Source organism: Thamnophis sirtalis, unplaced genomic scaffold, assembly GCF_051295495.1.
Source record: "Thamnophis sirtalis isolate CommonGarterSnake01/CBP01778 unplaced genomic scaffold, rThaSir2_p1.2 scaffold_11, whole genome shotgun sequence".
NCBI lineage: Eukaryota > Metazoa > Chordata > Lepidosauria > Squamata > Natricidae > Thamnophis > Thamnophis sirtalis.
Window position 1 is genome coordinate 26,039,493 of NW_028261391.1, and position 18,110 is coordinate 26,057,602.

The 18,110-nt window shown below is 34.1% G+C and overlaps 2 protein-coding genes across 3 annotated transcripts in view; one reads left to right on the forward strand and one right to left on the reverse strand.

The window, feature by feature from the left end:
- MED12L (mediator complex subunit 12L) overlaps nucleotides 1-18,110 on the reverse strand; it is a 192,006-nt gene that overhangs the window by 45,402 nt on the left and 128,494 nt on the right. For both annotated transcript variants that reach the window (XM_087725382.1, XM_087725381.1), the window contains 5 exons: nucleotides 9,391-9,538; nucleotides 8,526-8,644; nucleotides 5,813-5,956; nucleotides 4,141-4,304; nucleotides 2,864-2,995 (listed from right to left, as the gene is read on the reverse strand). In XM_087725382.1, coding sequence (XP_087581508.1) covers nucleotides 2,864-2,995; nucleotides 4,141-4,304; nucleotides 5,813-5,956; nucleotides 8,526-8,644; nucleotides 9,391-9,538 — 707 coding nt within the window. The remainder of the gene's footprint in view (nucleotides 1-2,863; nucleotides 2,996-4,140; nucleotides 4,305-5,812; nucleotides 5,957-8,525; nucleotides 8,645-9,390; nucleotides 9,539-18,110) is intronic.
- P2RY12 (purinergic receptor P2Y12) lies at nucleotides 12,013-16,012 on the forward strand. The gene is made up of 2 exons (XM_014073052.2): nucleotides 12,013-12,149; nucleotides 14,056-16,012. The coding sequence occupies exon 2, from the start codon at nucleotides 14,074-14,076 to the stop codon at nucleotides 15,070-15,072; it is 999 nt and encodes a 332-aa protein (XP_013928527.1). The 5' UTR covers nucleotides 12,013-12,149; nucleotides 14,056-14,073; the 3' UTR covers nucleotides 15,073-16,012.

Genomic DNA, 18,110 nt, shown 5'->3' on the forward strand with positions numbered 1-18,110 from the left:
AGTTTCAGCTATAGAGAGAACTGGATGAATAATCTGAACCCTTTTTAACCTGGGTTCATGCTAAGATATCATATGGAGAGTACATTGGTTGTGGTTATGGATGGCTTTTGGAGAGCTTGAGATGGAAATGGTGTAACTGACCTGGATATCTTAGCGGCTTTCAGTACCATCAACAATGGTATCTTTCTGGATTCACAATAGAAAATTTCATTTATGTATAATGTTTCTTTAATTTTCTAGGTCAAACATGTATTAATTATTAATTATTAAATTCATATACCTTGTTGTAGGATAATATTCACTACAAATCATTTTGTGTTATCAAATAACAGCATGAGATCAATTGCATACTGATTAAACAAACAGGGACGTTTCCAAACACCTCTAGAATATCCACCAACACTACCTTTATTCATCAATATATTAAATGAAAAAGATACCCTAAACCTTTATCTTACTTCATGTTCTATACTGAGCCACTTTCTAAACATTCCAGTTATTCTCAGAAATATTCAGCTATCAACCTTAATAACTAAACACAATTCAAACATCTTTACATAATAATATACTTTGTCTGAATCAACAATCACAAGTCTTTTTCACATTCATATATCTCTCAATAAGGCAAACAGCAACATTCCAATGCATGATAATGGCATTCTTTTAATTGTCAGATACAAACACATTCTTCACATATATATAAAAGAAGTCACACTGCTGTTCCAGATATAGAATTGGATAGATACATTAACTCTTATCCATATATAGAATCAATACTTTTAGTCTTTTCAACATACAACAGTTTTCATCATTTTTTGTGAAGACACTAACATTTATAGCATTTGTTTCAATTTGTGTAATTTAAAAGCCCAACAAAGCTTTAGAGAAAGGAACAGGAAAGATTTGAAAACCATTATTATACATTCATTAAATTTCAGGACTGGTTATATTAGATAGTAGAATATAGGGGGTGCCAGTGAGGGCATGATAATAACAGTGGACAGATGAAAAAAATAAATATTTGCCAAGTTATTTAAAAACTTAGGACAGAGACAGTTAAGCCACAAAATTATTTGGTACTATAGTGTTGACTTTGACTTTGAAACTGTGCTAAGAATTAATTTTGCCCCTAATAAAACATATTTTGTCCCTTCAGACTAATTAGAACTATAACAAGTGGATAATGATTAAAAGACCCGTAATAAATACCTTATACATATTTTAGTGCATTTTTAAAGCAATAGGAAAAACTCAATACTTGGTTTCTCAATACATGCAAACTTTTAAGAAATACTTTTAAGTTTCCTTTAAGCAACCTGTCCACAGTGGAAGGTTTAACAGATTTGCAGAAGTAGTGTTAACACAGCAAACAGGCACTATGAGATCATGCTTGGCTTTTCAACATATGACCAGAAGCTTTAGAAAGTGTAGATAATATAACTCATTTCGAAAATGAGGTTTTTTTTAAAAGGAACTTCGATCAAAATGAATAATACATAGGAAGTCACAGTATGTTAACTTCTGATTTGTATAAAAACATTCTTCAAAGAAAACAGAGGTAAGAACTTCATTTGAATTTTTTTAAATTAGATCATCTGATTCTACATTTTAAAAAACGTAAAATGTTTACTTTGAGTTGTATATCATAATCTTATTGGAAAAGCTAAGCTGTATAATACAGCAAAAGCAATATACCTGTTCACTTCCGATACATTGATATATTTTGTTTGTGTGTGTATGTGTGTGAAAATAGTACTTTCACAGGTAATTTAAACCAGACTTTTTAAGTTGTCAGTTAATAGAAATAAAATTATGTAAATTGAATTCAGTAAGGTTGAGGTGACTTTAGCCATTTTTAAAAAGTAAGGTTGACTTCCCATATTTTGGTCAACAGATGCAAAGCCAAAACCTCAAGAAACAATACTTTATTTCATATTCCTTTTTTCAGAAGTGAATTATTTTATGTGGGATGGCAACATATTAATATTAGGATAGCTATACATTTATTTATGGACAAATATCTCAGAGAAATCAGTCCTATTTGTGAATCTATTAGAAAACAGAAAAAAGTTGAAGTAAAATATTAACTGAAATCAATTATAATACTATGCAATCCTTTTTTTAAATAATGTGCATGTCTTGTTCTCCAAGTTGTATGCAGGTTTCACAATTCATAATGAGAAATTTGCCTGGAAATCTGTAGAACTGAAAACCTAAGAAATCTGAAGGGAACTTTTGGGGGAAACTTTCAAGTCCAAGAAAATATGTCTAAAATATTAAACAGAAAAATCCCAAATTCTATCCCCTTCTAACCATTTATTTACAAAAATTATTTACTGCTTTCTTCTAACTGTAAGGTCAATTGTTAAATAAGGATGGAATAAAAATTTCCATAGCAGAACCAGAAAACATGTGTATCAAATGCCAAACAGAAATGTTTCTGTTATATTTTAGAAAGAATTCATTTGTTATAACAAACATTAAAACAGGTAATAGTGTATATGCATAGAAAAAATAGGTATTAGGAAAATGAATGTAAAAATGTGTTAGCAAAGATTGGATAAAATATATAAAAATGTCAGTAATAGGAAATTGTAACTGAAAACATATAAAACATTTCGTGTGGAAGTGCCTATCTAAGTCAAAATGAAAGCATGTACATGATCTTTTTAATACGTTGTAAAAAAGCATCTAAATAAACTTCTTTATACTTCATAACAGTCAGATGTGTTGGGATTGATGTTATTAATTCCAATTCCAGGAGCTATAGATCCCATACATCTGAAAGATAACAGACTGATGAAGGATTGTTGCATGAACGTTAGTTGAAATATAAAGTAAAGTGTACGTTGTTACTACTAACCTGAAAAGATCTCCAAATTTGCTTCTAAGATAGCTACAGGATCCATACAGATCATACAGGTAGGCTAAAATACACCTTTCAGGGGAAGAGCATTCTGATGGATTGACTATGTGTTTGACAACACCACATAATCTATAGAAAGATAAATTCATTATTAAAAATTAGAAGTCAGTCACAGTACTGTCCTTTCACATGATTTAAAACTAAAGGATTGAATATGGTCTTAAAACCTATTCTGAATTTCCAAGACAGCGAATAATGTTTATATTTAATTCTAGAAATACAATTGCATACAAACCAGATGAAGAATTTGCATCTTATGTGCTTGGAGCTACCTATGACCCTCTAATGTAAAGCCTTCTAAAACATTGCCAGCAAATTATAACTGTAAATGTGATGATTTGGGGAAATAATCAAGTGCATGGGAAGTAATGAAATTAAGTGTATATAATTACTTAACAATTATTGTTTAATTCAACTTTAGATTTATCTTGGCTTGCTGGAACTCAACTCTAAAGCTAGATACAACCTCAGTCTAAAACAAGGTTCTGTATATCCACCCTAGCTATGTTATGGATCTGTCTATACTACAAATATTTTGATACTCTCTAAGCCATAATAGCTGATATGTACAAAACACAAAACACACGGTCTCTTCAATCAATGTAGTTAAAACTAATCTGGTTATAAAAAGTGTGTCTGTGTGTGTGTGTGTGTGTGTAATTTTAAGGCTATAAAAATAACACTTATAGAATCACAAAAAAAGAATTCAAATATATAAAACCTAGAATTAATGTGGAAATGTATCCTGTCCAACACGTTGTAAATGTATCTATTAAACTACAATTCAGATCTTCCTTCTCGGATCATGGCCTATTTTAGAATTGAATTGAATTGAATTGAATTTATTAGATTTCTATGCCGCCCAATCCCGAAGGACTCCGGGCAGCTTACAGAAATGAAAAGAAATTAAAAGAACTTAAAAACAATAGGACACACGAAGTTAAGAAAAGGAACGCAACAAACACCCAATCAGAAGGCCTGCCAGAAAAGCCAGGAAGAAGTCATTAGCTGAGAGATAAGGCTACTTCAGGCACTTTAAAATCTTAGATTGGGAAAATAATGAGTATTTGCATTTCTAATTCTATTAAGTTTCTTCCTTTCTGATTACATGAAGGTGTTAAATTTATCATCAAACTCTCTAATAATACTGCATCCTAATTACAAACTGAACAAACTAACATTAGAAAACTAGTGTTTGAAAAACTACTACAAACCCTTCAAAAACCTGAGCAGTTTGATCTGGATTCAAAATGAGGCAAGCATGATAATGCCTTAGCACAGCTACAATGCAAACACACAGTCCAGTTGTGTAATTTCCTGCCAGGCTGGATGACTTCAGTAGTAGTTCAGCTTCCACCACACTCAGCTCATTCAGCAGCTAAAATAAAAGGTTAAATATCGCTTTAGGATTCCTCTCTAAATCTAAATGCCACAGAATTGCATTGTAGTTGTTTGCAATTGTTGAACTATTTAAGTGGATATACAGTGGTTTGAGATAGCAAAAAATCTGGCTTCCTAATCAAATCCTAATCAAAAGCTACCTAGTGCACACTAATTTGATCATATCCACTCAATGAAGTGTCCTGGCCTTCTATTACATGTAGTTGTATCCATAGTTTATTTAGAATATTATCTCAACCAAGAACAACAAAAACTTAATTATTGATCTAAATGATATGTTCAAGAAACCACAGCTGAAGCCATTCATATAACATGGATTTTTATGGATCTATATTATTGTGTATTTTAGATGTTCCCATGAACACTTGGTAGTCAGAAAGCATCATCACACTGATCTGACACTCCTACACTGATACTCATTGCTTATAGCTTAGAAGGCCTTAATTCTGGCTTCCTGTGATATATAAATGCTCTTCCAGTGTTGCAATCTCTTTTTATTCGAAGAGATACATTAAAAATGTAATAGATTATGGACAAAAATATAAATACTCTCAGGCAAGTCAATAATTTGCAATGATCTTCCCTCATCTGAGAAGTCTTTGACTTTTCTTACAAAGTTCTATATCTGGAACAAACTTCTATTTATTCTCTTTCAAAAAAGATTTTCCAATCATTAAAGTATACCAAAGTTGAAGTGAATCTGAAATACTTCGACTCTCAGAAACAAATTCTAGATTTAGATATTTCTTAGCATGAAAAATTGTATTACTGGAGTTGGATAGAGCGTAGTATTGTAATTATGACTCTAAATGCTATGTAGTTTCCTGACTTAAGGAATGAAAGCCATTTTTACTCTTCATGAAGCACCTTCGCTTCAGAAAGGTACTAGAAACTTTGCCTTATTTTAGCTGAGAATGGAAATAAACTACCATGCCATCGGAATGCATGCACACTGGCATTTGCAAACTTATTGCTAACATCACTATCACAATATCACTGCCATTCACAGGAAGAGGCAAAAAAAGAAGCCCACTACATTTGTATGTGGTTGATGTCACATGAACATGCAAAGTGGAAGGACTTTAATCATGCTGCTGCAACTGTTATCTTGCCTTTTTGGATCCCACTCTCTCTCCACGGACACAGGTGCCTAGCACTGACCAGCTAAATTGGGTATGAATTATTTTTATCTATCTTGTAACATCTAATTATTTTACAAGATCCCAATGTGGTCAATGCAGAATAAAATTCTGCTGATTGGGAAGTGAACATTCTACGGATCGAGAAATATCTTGCATTCATTCCTTTAAAACTGGCTTCAGAGAGATAGAGAGAGAGATTTCCATATTAATAAAATGAAATGGGGGAAACTTAGCAAGTCTCTTTCCAGTTATTGAAAGTATTGTTTTAAATATTTTGCAGTTTTCCTAAAAGGTCTTAAAGTTGGAATAAAATAGTTTAATAAATAAACTTCATTTCAGGTACCTGAACAGCAAAGTCAATAAGTCCATTAATATTTAAAGCAGGTTCCATTAGATCAAAGATAAATTCTATGTGATGAGCTAGTGGAAGATGGTATGATGTTCCTGATGCAAAACTAGTAATCTGCTCCAGAACATTGTTGGAGATCTGTTTAAAAACAAACAGACCCATTAGCAAAGTGAAGCACTGTGGGAACCAGTACAGCAAAAAATTAGAAAGCATACATACACATAACTGTAAGGGGTGGGATGGATGTATAAAGTTATAGATATATTAATTCAGAGAAAAATTATAGACCAAGGTGAAACTGAATATCTACAAAAAGTCTGTATCTGAAAATTAGGCTTCATGAATGAGTTGATGCTTTGAAGCTCTGGGAAAAGGTAGATGCTGAATGCATTAAAAGAAATTTATTTATAGAGTGTATAGTTTCATGGCTTCTGTTTATTGATGAAATGAGTAATACCACATGAGACAATAAACTATGGTCCTATCTTCTTTGGAGCAGGTATGAAACTGGAGGACATTCCTCTTATTTCCCCAGAATTATTTTAGGGGGAATAGAAATGTATACTTCCATCTAAATAATTCAAATGACAATCAGTTTGATGTAGTGGTTAAAAGCACCTGAGCTAAAAAAAAATGTGAACACTGTACATTCTAGTTTTGCTTTATGTAGAAAACCAGCTGAGTGATCTAGTCACTCTCTCTTTGCCCTAGGAAGTAGGCAATGGCAAGCCGGTTCTGAAAATTGTTGCAAAGAAACTGCAGGTCAAGTGTTTTTTCCAATGAGACTGGCCTATCAGGGCAACCTCGTCTACCCAACTATGGGACAGAGCATACTGCTTCCACTTTTGCCTTTCAGTCCCAATCCAAGAGCCCTCTTCCTTTATTTCTTTGTCGGTAAAATATAAATTCAACACAAACTGCAGGTCCTTCTCTAGAATGTCACCAGGAACCAAGAATGACTTAAAATCCTACTACATATAAGCATGAAAATATGTATATTGTATTTGTGAGCATTCTGCTTCTTTGAAAGAGATATCACTTGGCAATTTCAGTTATGCATATATTCAGTGTCTTGAGGTCATTTTATTATGGTTGTATTGCTTGACAACTTATTATGAAAAGGGGGGAACCGACAAAAAGTTAGGCCTTCTTTTTAGTAACCCCAATATTTTGGTATTCTTTCCTCCCAGGAAGGTGGCCCTCTTGTAGCTGTAATTTACAAAGACATGAAAGCAACTTTCCAAAAGCAATGGTCATTCAGCTGCTATTTGTTTTTTAATGTACTGCATTTTAAAGAGGTTGGGAGGTGGAATTTTATTCTATTTTATAGTAGGCTAGGAGGTTTTAATATATATTTTCAACATTGCCTGAAGTTGTGTGATAAAATCAATTTAAGAAAGAAAGAAAGAAAGAAAGAAAGAAAGAAAGAAAGAAAGAAAGAAAGAAAGAAAGAAGTACAAATATTACCTAATGTTACAATAATAATTAACAACTTTATTAAAAAGCCAATTTTAAAGTTAAAGTTAACCCCCAAACTGCTGCATTTTTTGTCTGCTATTAGAAATTCATCATTCCTTGTAATTTTCTAATAATTACTAACTGTTGTAGTCCTATGTGCTTGTCTCATGGTATTTAATGGAAAATATGAATCTTAACTCAGACCAAGTTTAACAATGACATCCTCCAAATTTAAACAGTTTCTTCCTCCAGCCTGCCATACTTTCCTCAAGTTAAATTTTGCAGTCAGTACAAAATTCCACTTTCCATCTTTTGTCCACAAAGACAAAAATGTACCAGCACTGAAATTCTTCCTAGCTCAGCCCTAGAACAGTTTTAAACTCTTTTAATTTGTTTCAACACCACTATAAAGATTTAGTGTGGTGAGAATGTCTGATTTACACTCTATTGTACGACTGAAATTCAATGAAAGTATTACAAAAATGAGCTTGCAATGCTGCTGCGTCTGTTTTCTTTTGTGTTTGGCATCAAAGCAAGCACCTCCAGCTGTTCATGCAGGCTAGGGCTAATTTTCTAGTGATGACTGTAGTATGAATCAAGACTCTTAAGTTCCTGGCAACTGTGATTTAAAATGACATAGGGAGAAACTTCATTTAAAGTACTTTAGATCAGGGCTTTCAAACTTGATTTCATTGTGGGATGCATCAGGGTTGTGTTTGACTTCAGAGGGATGGGTGGGTGTGGTCAGGGTGGGCATGGCCAGTTTGAGGTTACTCGTGTCGGGAGTGCCTATGGTGGCCGGAGCGCTCTGCCAGCAAAAATGGAGCTCCATTTTCACTAGCAGAGGCACAGCAGGCTGGTCCTTTGCTGTTTCCAGGGTGGCCCTGTGGGCCTGGTCTAACCACCCCATGGGCCAGATCCGGCCTGTAGACCTTGAGTTTGACACCCTTGTTCCAGACGAACTAACAATTAAATGTGATTCAAAAGTTAGTAAATTTAGTAGGTTAGTCTGAAATGTTTTCTTTGTTTTACCACCCACTCATCTAAAATCCATTTTCCAGCATCTTCTCACAGTCCAATCCTTTTTGTATACTCAGAAACACATGCACAAATTTTCAGTAATTTAGCCCTGCTGTACTCATCTAGCAGTTCTTTCCCTGTGATGAAACTTCCATTTTATACTCCATGTATATTGTATTACGTTCTAACTTCAATGCGATTTCTGTTATCAATGGCAGCATAGTAGTACCTGACTTGTCACTTGATGCTGGTCAAAGTATGAGAGCTGCTGAAGTTTTGTAAATACAGTCTCTAAAGTTGGAAATGCCTCCTGCCTGTTCTTCCTGACTTTTTGCCCTTCGTCGCCACCTAAAACATAAGTTTGTTATGCTTTGCAGTAAATAAAAGTCATGTCTTTTTATGTCAAAAGCAATTTAAAAAAAAAAGCATCTCTATTTAAATATATTTCTGAATCAAGAATATGAAATTACATTGCAATCTGGTACGGAAAACCCTCAGCTTCTTCCTTTTTTAAAAATCACCATACTTTTCAATTTACAATCTTACAATGTTCATATAAGTGGCTTCAGAACAACGCCATAAATTCTTGTAAGAAAGTCTTCCCCTGTATGGTATTTGCTTACATTTTCTAAATTGGTTATGAAAAACCAAACCATATAATTGCAAGCTAATTGCAAGGAAGAACCGAGGTGGCGCAGTGGTTAGGGTGCAGTACTGCAGGCCACTTCAGCTGACTATTATCTGCAGTTCAGCGGTTCTAATCTCACCGGCTCAAGGTTGACTCAGCCTTCCATCCTTCCGAGGTGGGTAAAATGAGGACCCGGATTGTTGTTGGGGGCAATATGCTGACTCTGTAAACCGCTTAGAGAGGGCTGAAAGCCCTATGAAGCGGTATATAAGTCTAACTGCTATTGCTATTGCTATTAATTATAATTGGTTTACACATTATATGCGTCACAGCAGTCTTAAAATAGTTATTCTCAGAAGCGTAATTCTCATTAAAAACTTAAAAGTGTTATAAAGATGTCCCTTCTCAACCCACAACTGTGCTATTCTATGCACTGCAAAATAAGCATCAACAGCTAGTTAATTACCACTCGTTTCAGAAGTGCTTTTCTTATTTAGGATTTTCAGAATATCTCGGGTAATCTTCTTCAGTTGATGCCTGGCCTCTTCACGTTCCTTTCCAACTCCATAAAGAAGTATCATGCGCTGGTTATATTCATGACTTGATGATTCATCCTTTGAATCAGAAAAGAAACAACAGGTATTGACAAATAAATAAAGTACATCGCTTTTCTAATGATAAGAGAGTATTTCTTCATGGCTTTTCTATGAAGAACTGACTGTCTGGGAATTATGGAAACAAAAGTTCATCTATGGTACTAGACTAGCAAAGGCAGACCCCTTCTTAAAAACAATTATCATATTTTTCAGACTATAAGACACACAGGTGTATAAGATGCACCAAGATTTTGAAGTGATAAGTAAGAAAAAAAGCTTTTTTTCCTCCCCTAACCCAGGAGTACTCTGCAGGCTTTTGCAGGGCTGAGGGAGGGCAAAAATGCCCCCATTTTTGTGAAAAATGGGCAGAAAAATGTTTCGCCTTCCCCCGGTCCTGCTGAAGCCTGCAGAGTACTGCTGAGGGCTGGGGAAGGCAAAACGCCTACGTTTTTGCAAAAAACGGCCTGTTTTTTTGCCCATTTTTCATAAATATTGGATGCGGGGGTGGGACTTCAGTCTATAGGACACACCAACATTTCCATGCTCTTTTAGGGAGGAAAGGTGCATTTTATACTCCGAAAAATACAGGTAACTACTTGAAAATAGCTAGTATATTGGATCTGACATTATTTCAGTAATGGAAGTTCTGATCCACTGAATACTTTAACAAAAGGTATGAGAAAGACATAATTTAAGCAAGCTCCTCATTTTCCCTAGAACAGTTGTCCCCAACCTTTCTGGCTTTGCAGACTGGTGGCAGTGGGTGAGTAGTAGCAGTGGTGTGGGGTAGGGAAGGGGATGGTTTTGCACTTGAAACCTTAATCTCATGATATGTGCAAATAAATGTTTGCATGCTCATTCACTGCTTGCCTGGCCCAGTTCCCTACAGACCAGTGGTGGGTTGCAGGCAGTATGCTCCAGTACGGACGTACTGGTGCCTCCCCGGAGCCCTGGGTACCGTTCCGGTATGGTGCTCCAGAGGGCCCGCCCGCCCAAGCTCCTTTCCTGTTTTTAAACTCTTTGGCACTTCTGTGCATGTGCACGGCACATACAGCACCTGCGCAATGCTCTGCTGAGCAGCTGGAGGCTCGCAGATACATTGCTGGAAGGTAAGATGCATGTGTGCGCTGCATGTGTGCACGTGCTGCATGCATTCATGTGGAAGATGCCAGGCCCCGTTGCAACTATACCGGTTGCAACGGGATCCAGAACCCACCACTACTACAGACAGTGTACCGGTACCGGGTGATGGACTGGGGGTTGGGGACCCTGCCCTAGAACATTCTCAAAATCTTCAGGATGCTTGTACAAGTTTTGTATGTATGTATGTAAGTATGTATGTATGTATGTACGTACGTACGTACGTATGTATTCAAGTAAACCTTTATGTTCAGTTCATGCATATTAAAAACAATGAAGAGTATAATATAACCATGAAGTCTGATGATAGAACAGGAGTGAGAAAGGCACAGGTTCTAGTCCTCCCTTAAGCACAGGAGCCAGCTGGGTTATTTTTGATTGTACAAGAAAGTAATGGAATACCACTTCTGAAATCTTGCCAAGAAAACTGCATGGATCTGATCATGAAGTTACCAGGACTCAGGATTCAATAAGAGGAGAGGAGAGAAGAGGCTTGGCTTCAAAAATATCATGAATACAAAAGTGAAGAACTCTATATATAGAAGCAGTAGTCTTTAAATATGATTTCAAAGAAAATAAATGCATTAAATATTTAGTGAACCCAAGCTGAGGCTACTCTTAATCTGATTGGAAGGGTTCTTCACAATGTAAAATTATAAGATATTTCATATATTTCATCATAAGCCTTCCTATGGGCAACTCCCAACAACCCCAACCAACAATAATAATGGTTAGCCATGCAGAAATTTTCTTCATGTCATGAAAATTTGAAATTTTTGATGATAAAATATTAGCAGATCATAACTCTGATCAACAGGGTTTATAAATTTGCACAATAGATTGTAGCTTAAAACAAGGCTTCACATAAAATAATAAAAAATGCACAAAGAATACAGTATTGAATCCATTCTGAAAAGAGGTACTTATCTTTTACTAATCATAAAGCCATTCATTTCATTAATGTAGTTGAGCTACCCAGCATAGTTCCTTCCAAAAAGCTTTTAAATTATATTATGGTGAGTATTTTGGGTTGTTTTTCAGCAGTATTGTTTAATTTGATTTGCATCAAAAGATTAGGGCCAGACTCTACTAGCTTACATGAGCGCTCTTCTAGTTGAATTTAAAGGAATAATGACACTGGGCTATGAAATATTTTTTAAATTATTTTCTTAATCAGAAAACCTTCTATTATTATGATGCAGGAGAGTAAGTTTAGAAAAACTGGAACCCTCCTTCTGGTTTCTAATTGATTATATTGCAGCTGTTTAAAGGAAAAAGTAAAATTAAGCCCTTTACTTCCCCATATGTGCTCTGACTCACTCAGTTCTATCACTTCTGTTTTGCAAGACTGATCTCTGCTGATGGAGTTTGCTACATAAGCCTTATTTTGGAGCAAATAGTCAATCCAAAATAAAAAGAGAGGAAAACAGATCAAAAAACCTTTCCAGGAAAGGTAACTTTCCAATGAAGGAAAATCCAGACACTTAAGGTAACTTCATATTTTTCATTGTAATTTTAGGATGCATTTCCATTCTGTTCAATAGACCTTTCTTATGATTTGCAGAAGCAAACAGTTCAGTATATACATTTTAATCTTTTAAAACATTCAGATTATTGATGTTTTGTTTTGTTTTGCTGTAATTCTGTAATGTTAAAAGTAAAATCCTCACTACAATGGACATTTCTGCAGTTCTGAAGTCCAAGAACAATTCAATCTATATCTTCTAAAAGTAAACACATTTTTACTTCAGTTTATTTTGGACAAGATATATAAAATTCTGATCTTTCAAACATTTAAGATGCATCTTAAATATAAACATGTCTTAAATATGAGTGTTTGACATAAATGGACAAAACAGCATTCACAGGTATTTGTGTATGCCCAGTTACACTTGTATTAATTAACTTTGCCTATCAAAGTAAAGCAGCTGGAACATTTTTGACTTAAACTGACTAAATGAGTTTTCTTCGATTTGTTTTGGTTTTATGAGGAAATTGCAGCACTAGGATTACTATTAAAAGGTCTCTGAGTTCAATGATATTGCCCTCATAATGTCTTTATTTTTTTTTTACTATACTGACATTCCTTCAAGTTAATTATATTGTTCTTCCATGTGAGTACATTACTTTGTGAGTAATGTATTATAACAATAAATTGGTTGATTTTTTTCATTTAGAATCTCAGTTATGTGGGTTCTTGAAACAGGATGTATTTTTTTATTTAAAGACTTTTATTGTTAAAAGAAAAAAAAACATTGGACATGGTGAAACCATCTTGGTGATCTCTCCACCATACAGAGTATAACACAGATCTCTTGTGTATTTAATATCCATTACTACTTACTAACTATATACATACTTAACCTCTTCTATATGATTACAATTACAATTACAGAAGTATATTGTAATGCCTATATTGTATCTTATTTCAGTCTATGCATGCTTGTTCTTGTTTGATCCAACTTCCCATCGTTAAATCCAACCATTGATAAAATCTATCCCAGATCTCATAGTACTCTGTCTTTCCTTTGTTCTTCAGTTCTAGCATCAGTCTCTATCACATTCTGCCTAGTCAAGCATTTTCTTTGTTATTTCTCTTTCTTCGGGTATGCTTCCACTCTTCCATTTCTGGGCATAAACTATTCTTGCAGCTGTTAAAATATGTAGTGTTAAATATATTTGCTTAATCCTCTTTGACAATTCCTAATAGGAATATTTCTGGTTTGAGTTCCAATCTCTGTCCAGTCATTTCTTCCAACCGTCTTCAAATCTTTTGCCAATATTCTTTTGCTTTGCTACATGACCAATACACATGGTAGTAGGTGCCCGGAAATTGACCACATTCCAGTATTTAGGTGATAATTTTTTATACAGTTTGGCTAGCCTGGCTAGAGGTAGGTGCCTCCTATAGAACATTTATATGAGTTCTCTCTGTACGATGTGGCCAAAGTTAGTTTCCTGAAACAGGGTGTATTTTATATGCTTATTCTCTGGATTACAGAGCTGCAAACCTAAACTGTCAATTATTCATTTGCAACATTATTTAATTAGGTCTTTTTGAATTTGTACTTTGCAATTCCTAAACATGCAGAATCTTTTCAGCAATGCCTTTCCCAAACGAATGCTTCCCATGTGGGTTGGATTTTCAGTTTAGCATCGCTGGCATTTATGGCAGCTGCACCTCAGATCGTTTGAAGGGCATCGTTTCAGGACAGGTCTACTGCTGACACAGTGTTCCGATCACTGCATTGAAAAATCTTTCTATGCCATAAGTTCTATATTAAAAAGCTATCCATGCTGTTACTTGTATACAGAGAGGGCTTAAAAATACTGGATTGAAGCATTTATTAAAATAGCTGACATTTATGACTAATGTGCTTGTTTTGTTTTGGTAGAAAGCAATTAACGCTACGATGGGACTAGACTTCAGCCCTCCTGAAAACAGCAGCAATTGCACCACAGACAGCAAGATGAATCAAGTTGTCTTTCCTTTGTTATATACTATTATCTTCTTTATTGGCATAATCATGAATGGCCTGGCCATGGGAGTTTTTTTCCAGATCCCCAGCAAATCAAATTTTATTGTCTTTCTCAAGAACATAGTGATTTCTGACATCCTGATGGTATTAACGTTTCCATTCAAAATTCTCAGTGATGCAAAACTGACTTCCTGGCAATTGAGAGGGTTTGTTTGCAAGGTAACTCAAGTCATATTTTACTCCACCATGTACCTCAGCATTATTTTTTTTGGACTTATAACAATTGATCGATATCTGAAGACTGTCAAACCTTTCAAATCATCAAGAATTAACAAACCACCAGCAGCCAAGTTTTTGTCTATAATTATCTGGGTTTTCATGTTTTCCGTTTCCCTCCCAAATATGATTTTGACAGACAAGAAGCCAACATATGAGAATGTGAAGAAATGTGCTGACCTAAAATCTTCCTCTGGACTACTATGGCATGAAATTGTTACATATATTTGCCAGTTTATCTTCTGGATTAATTTTGTTATCATAGTTGTATGCTACATACTCATTAGCCAGGAACTATACAACTCCTACAAAAGAACAAGACGTTTGGGAAAGGCAAACAAGAGGACTGTGAATATCAAGATTTTCTTAATTATTGGTGTGTTTTTTGTCTGCTTTGTTCCTTTCCATTTTGCTAGAATTCCTTATACTCTGAGCCAAACCAGAGATGTTTTTCAGTGTTCAACCCATAATATTTTGTTTTACATAAAAGAGACCACTTTGTGGTTGACTTCCTTGAATGCATGCTTAGACCCATTCATTTATTTTGCCCTCTGCAAATCATTTAAAAAGTCTCTTTTAACCAATTTGCATAGATGTTTAAGGAGAACAAGAGAAGATCATAGTAGAGAAACGACAGATGAAGAGACACCAATGTAGATAAACAAGAAACCTAGTCAAATATAGTTTCTATCACTCTGATTTAAGTTATATTTTCTAATAGAAATTTGTCATTTTTGGTTTTACAGAAATCAGGAATTACATATAGCCCATGATACTAATAACCAGCTACAGATCATCACTGCTGCACTTTCTTTTAATATCATAGCTACAAAGATTGATTCACACTAAGAAAAATTAATTGGACAGTAACAAAATTTCTGTACACTTAAAGAACAAGGCTCTTTAGAGGAAGCAGGGAGCACTAAATATACAAAGAATGAAATACTATTAAGAAGTTCAGTGATAGTGATAAGTAGACATCACTCAGAAATCCTATAAACTTAAAAAGAAAAGGGTGTTTCAAAATCTTCAACCCAGAAATTGCTATTAGTAATTTTTTACTAACATCTTTTTAAGGTCTAATTCCCAGACATTCTAAATCAACACCTTCAACTCCCTTTCCCTTCAGAAAGGCAAAACTATTTATGCATCAATAAATTTTTGCATCATTTTTTTTTCAAAACACCTGAGCCCTGTGTTTCTTGTTTAATTAGAAGTCTATTTTCCTTGAATTACTTATGTAAACTAACCAAACAATTTTAATACATTACTTGGTAGTTTATTTAGTTAATAAAACTAAATAACACTGGCAGTTATTTAATATAAATCATTTCCCCCCAAATTGTGGAAAAGAGGCATCTAGTTTTGTTTATAACAATTTAGTACCACAAGTATTTAAGAAAACAGGATAAGCAGTACTATAAGCATTACTTTGTAAGTATTACACTGTAAGGCCATATTATTATTTTTACTTTAGAATAAGATCTTATTTGCTGCATATTAGTGTCTGATATGAACTGTACCATGAAATCTATGATATTTAGTGACCACATAGATTTTTTTCAGGATTTTATATCAATAAACATCTTATAAATCACTGTTTGAGTGCCTTCAAAAAAATTTTTAAGAAATAAAATAATGTCCTATACAAATTATTTTTGTTAAATGATGTAATATTTTGGAAAAAAAAACCTGCATAACAGAAAATATGTCTTTGAAAGAAAGAAAAAATTTCTGCTTAGTAAGTCTTTTTTTCTAAATTGCTTTCTTAAGCTGAATAAAGTTCTTCATGCTTTTCAATTTAATTTTTTTTAAGTACATAAATTAATTATAATTCTGGTATGGATGTCATGTAACACACAATATAAAACTAAATTTTACTGAGTTGAAAACGGTAATCAGTTGCTAACTAATTACTAAAAAAACCCTGTGAAGTAGCAAATTATAAGTAAGACAATCATGGCAAACGACAATTGCAAAAGTCACAAACATCAAATCTCAATCACAGTATATGAAGCTGATTTAGAAATCTTGAACAATATGTTTGTATGATTGGCAATTATTTCATCAAATTCACAAATTACTAGGGAACAGTTTTGGCCATTGTTTTGCTTGATGAAATTGCTGTGTAGGATAATAGTAGAGAAATTAGGGGAATAAATAAATGGGAAATGAAAGCAGTTTTAGGTTGTGGTTTGTATATTTAAAAAAAAAAACCAAAAGGAAATAAGACACAAGTGGAACCAATTAAAAAACATATATGAAAATCTAATCAGAACATGATAGATGTCAACGTTTGGAACTTGATGTTATTTAAGCAGTCCTTCTAACTCGCTGCAATCCACCTGATTTGAATAGAAATATTGATATGAACAAACATCTAGACAAGTTCATTTAGGGTGAAACTTATTTCAAGGACACAATAGTTGTTTTCTAACCTGAATAATACATGCATTATAATATATATTGCTTGATTGTAAGCACTGTAATTCCTATTTCATTGAATAATATGCAAAAGAAACATTATAGTTTCACTTTTATCAAAAAGAAACGGAAATGCAAAATCTTTGCAAAAGCGTAAATTAAAAAAGACATTTGGAGAATTAGGCTACATTTAATATCCCCCTTCTTAGTAAATTCTTCAAAAATCCTAATGAACACAATTCAATTCACTAAAAACTTGTTCATCTTGCCAGATATTTGTATCCATTCAATGCACAATGGTGGTGTTTAGTTATAATATTGTATCCAATTTTCTTTTATTGTTGTTGTTGAATGGAGGTTGCCTTCACTATCTGCTTTAATTTGGCCATGCTTTCATCTTCTCCACAATGGCTTACAAATTTAAAAATCTCATAAAACTATAGTGGTACTCAACTGCTTTGAAAATCATTGAATTTGTTACTTTTTAATTTGTTCATTTTGTCCCTTTACTCATCATTTGTTTGGTATTCAATGCACAAGGTAGAACTTGTCAGTACTAGTTGGCTTGTGACTCACTACAATAATCCTTATGGGAAGAATTTGTTTGGTACCTGTCATTTTTGGTACTCATCACACCTCCTGGAACCAATGGTGAGTACCAAGGTACAGTGTACCATAAAATACACCTTTTGGTAAAGAGTTAGGAAACCAGGATAACATTAACATACACTAAAAGCACATACAATGGATGGTATTGGATAAAAATCATGTTGCTTTGGATAAAATTCTCTCAAGAACCTTCAAATAGGGTGATAATTAAAAATGTTCTTCTGTCCTCACTACTTCTCTTTCTTTAGATATTTAGCTGAGACACAGAATAGAACTTTCACTTTCTGGAACTAGTCAATGAACATTTTCTACAGTGCCACCAACACTTCCACAGTTTTTCTCAGCATTCTTTTCTTGGTTGTTAGGTTTAGCCAAACTCAATTCCAGGCAATCTGTGTGTGTGGTTTTTTTTCTGTAGATAGAAGGAGCTTTATATTGAGTAAGATACTTCCAAATATTTGGTATATGAATATTTTTTCTTGAGATTTGTAGCATTTGAACCAGATAGGGGGAAGTGGAGAGGATGTTTTGGAGACAGAGAAAAATGAGGAACAAACCTGAAGCAAAACTGCTTACAAAACTAAGTTGTTCTGTTCTACATTTCCAAGTCTAACGTCAGTCCAGTACTTCTTCACAGAGAGGTAAGCAATTTTATTCTTGCC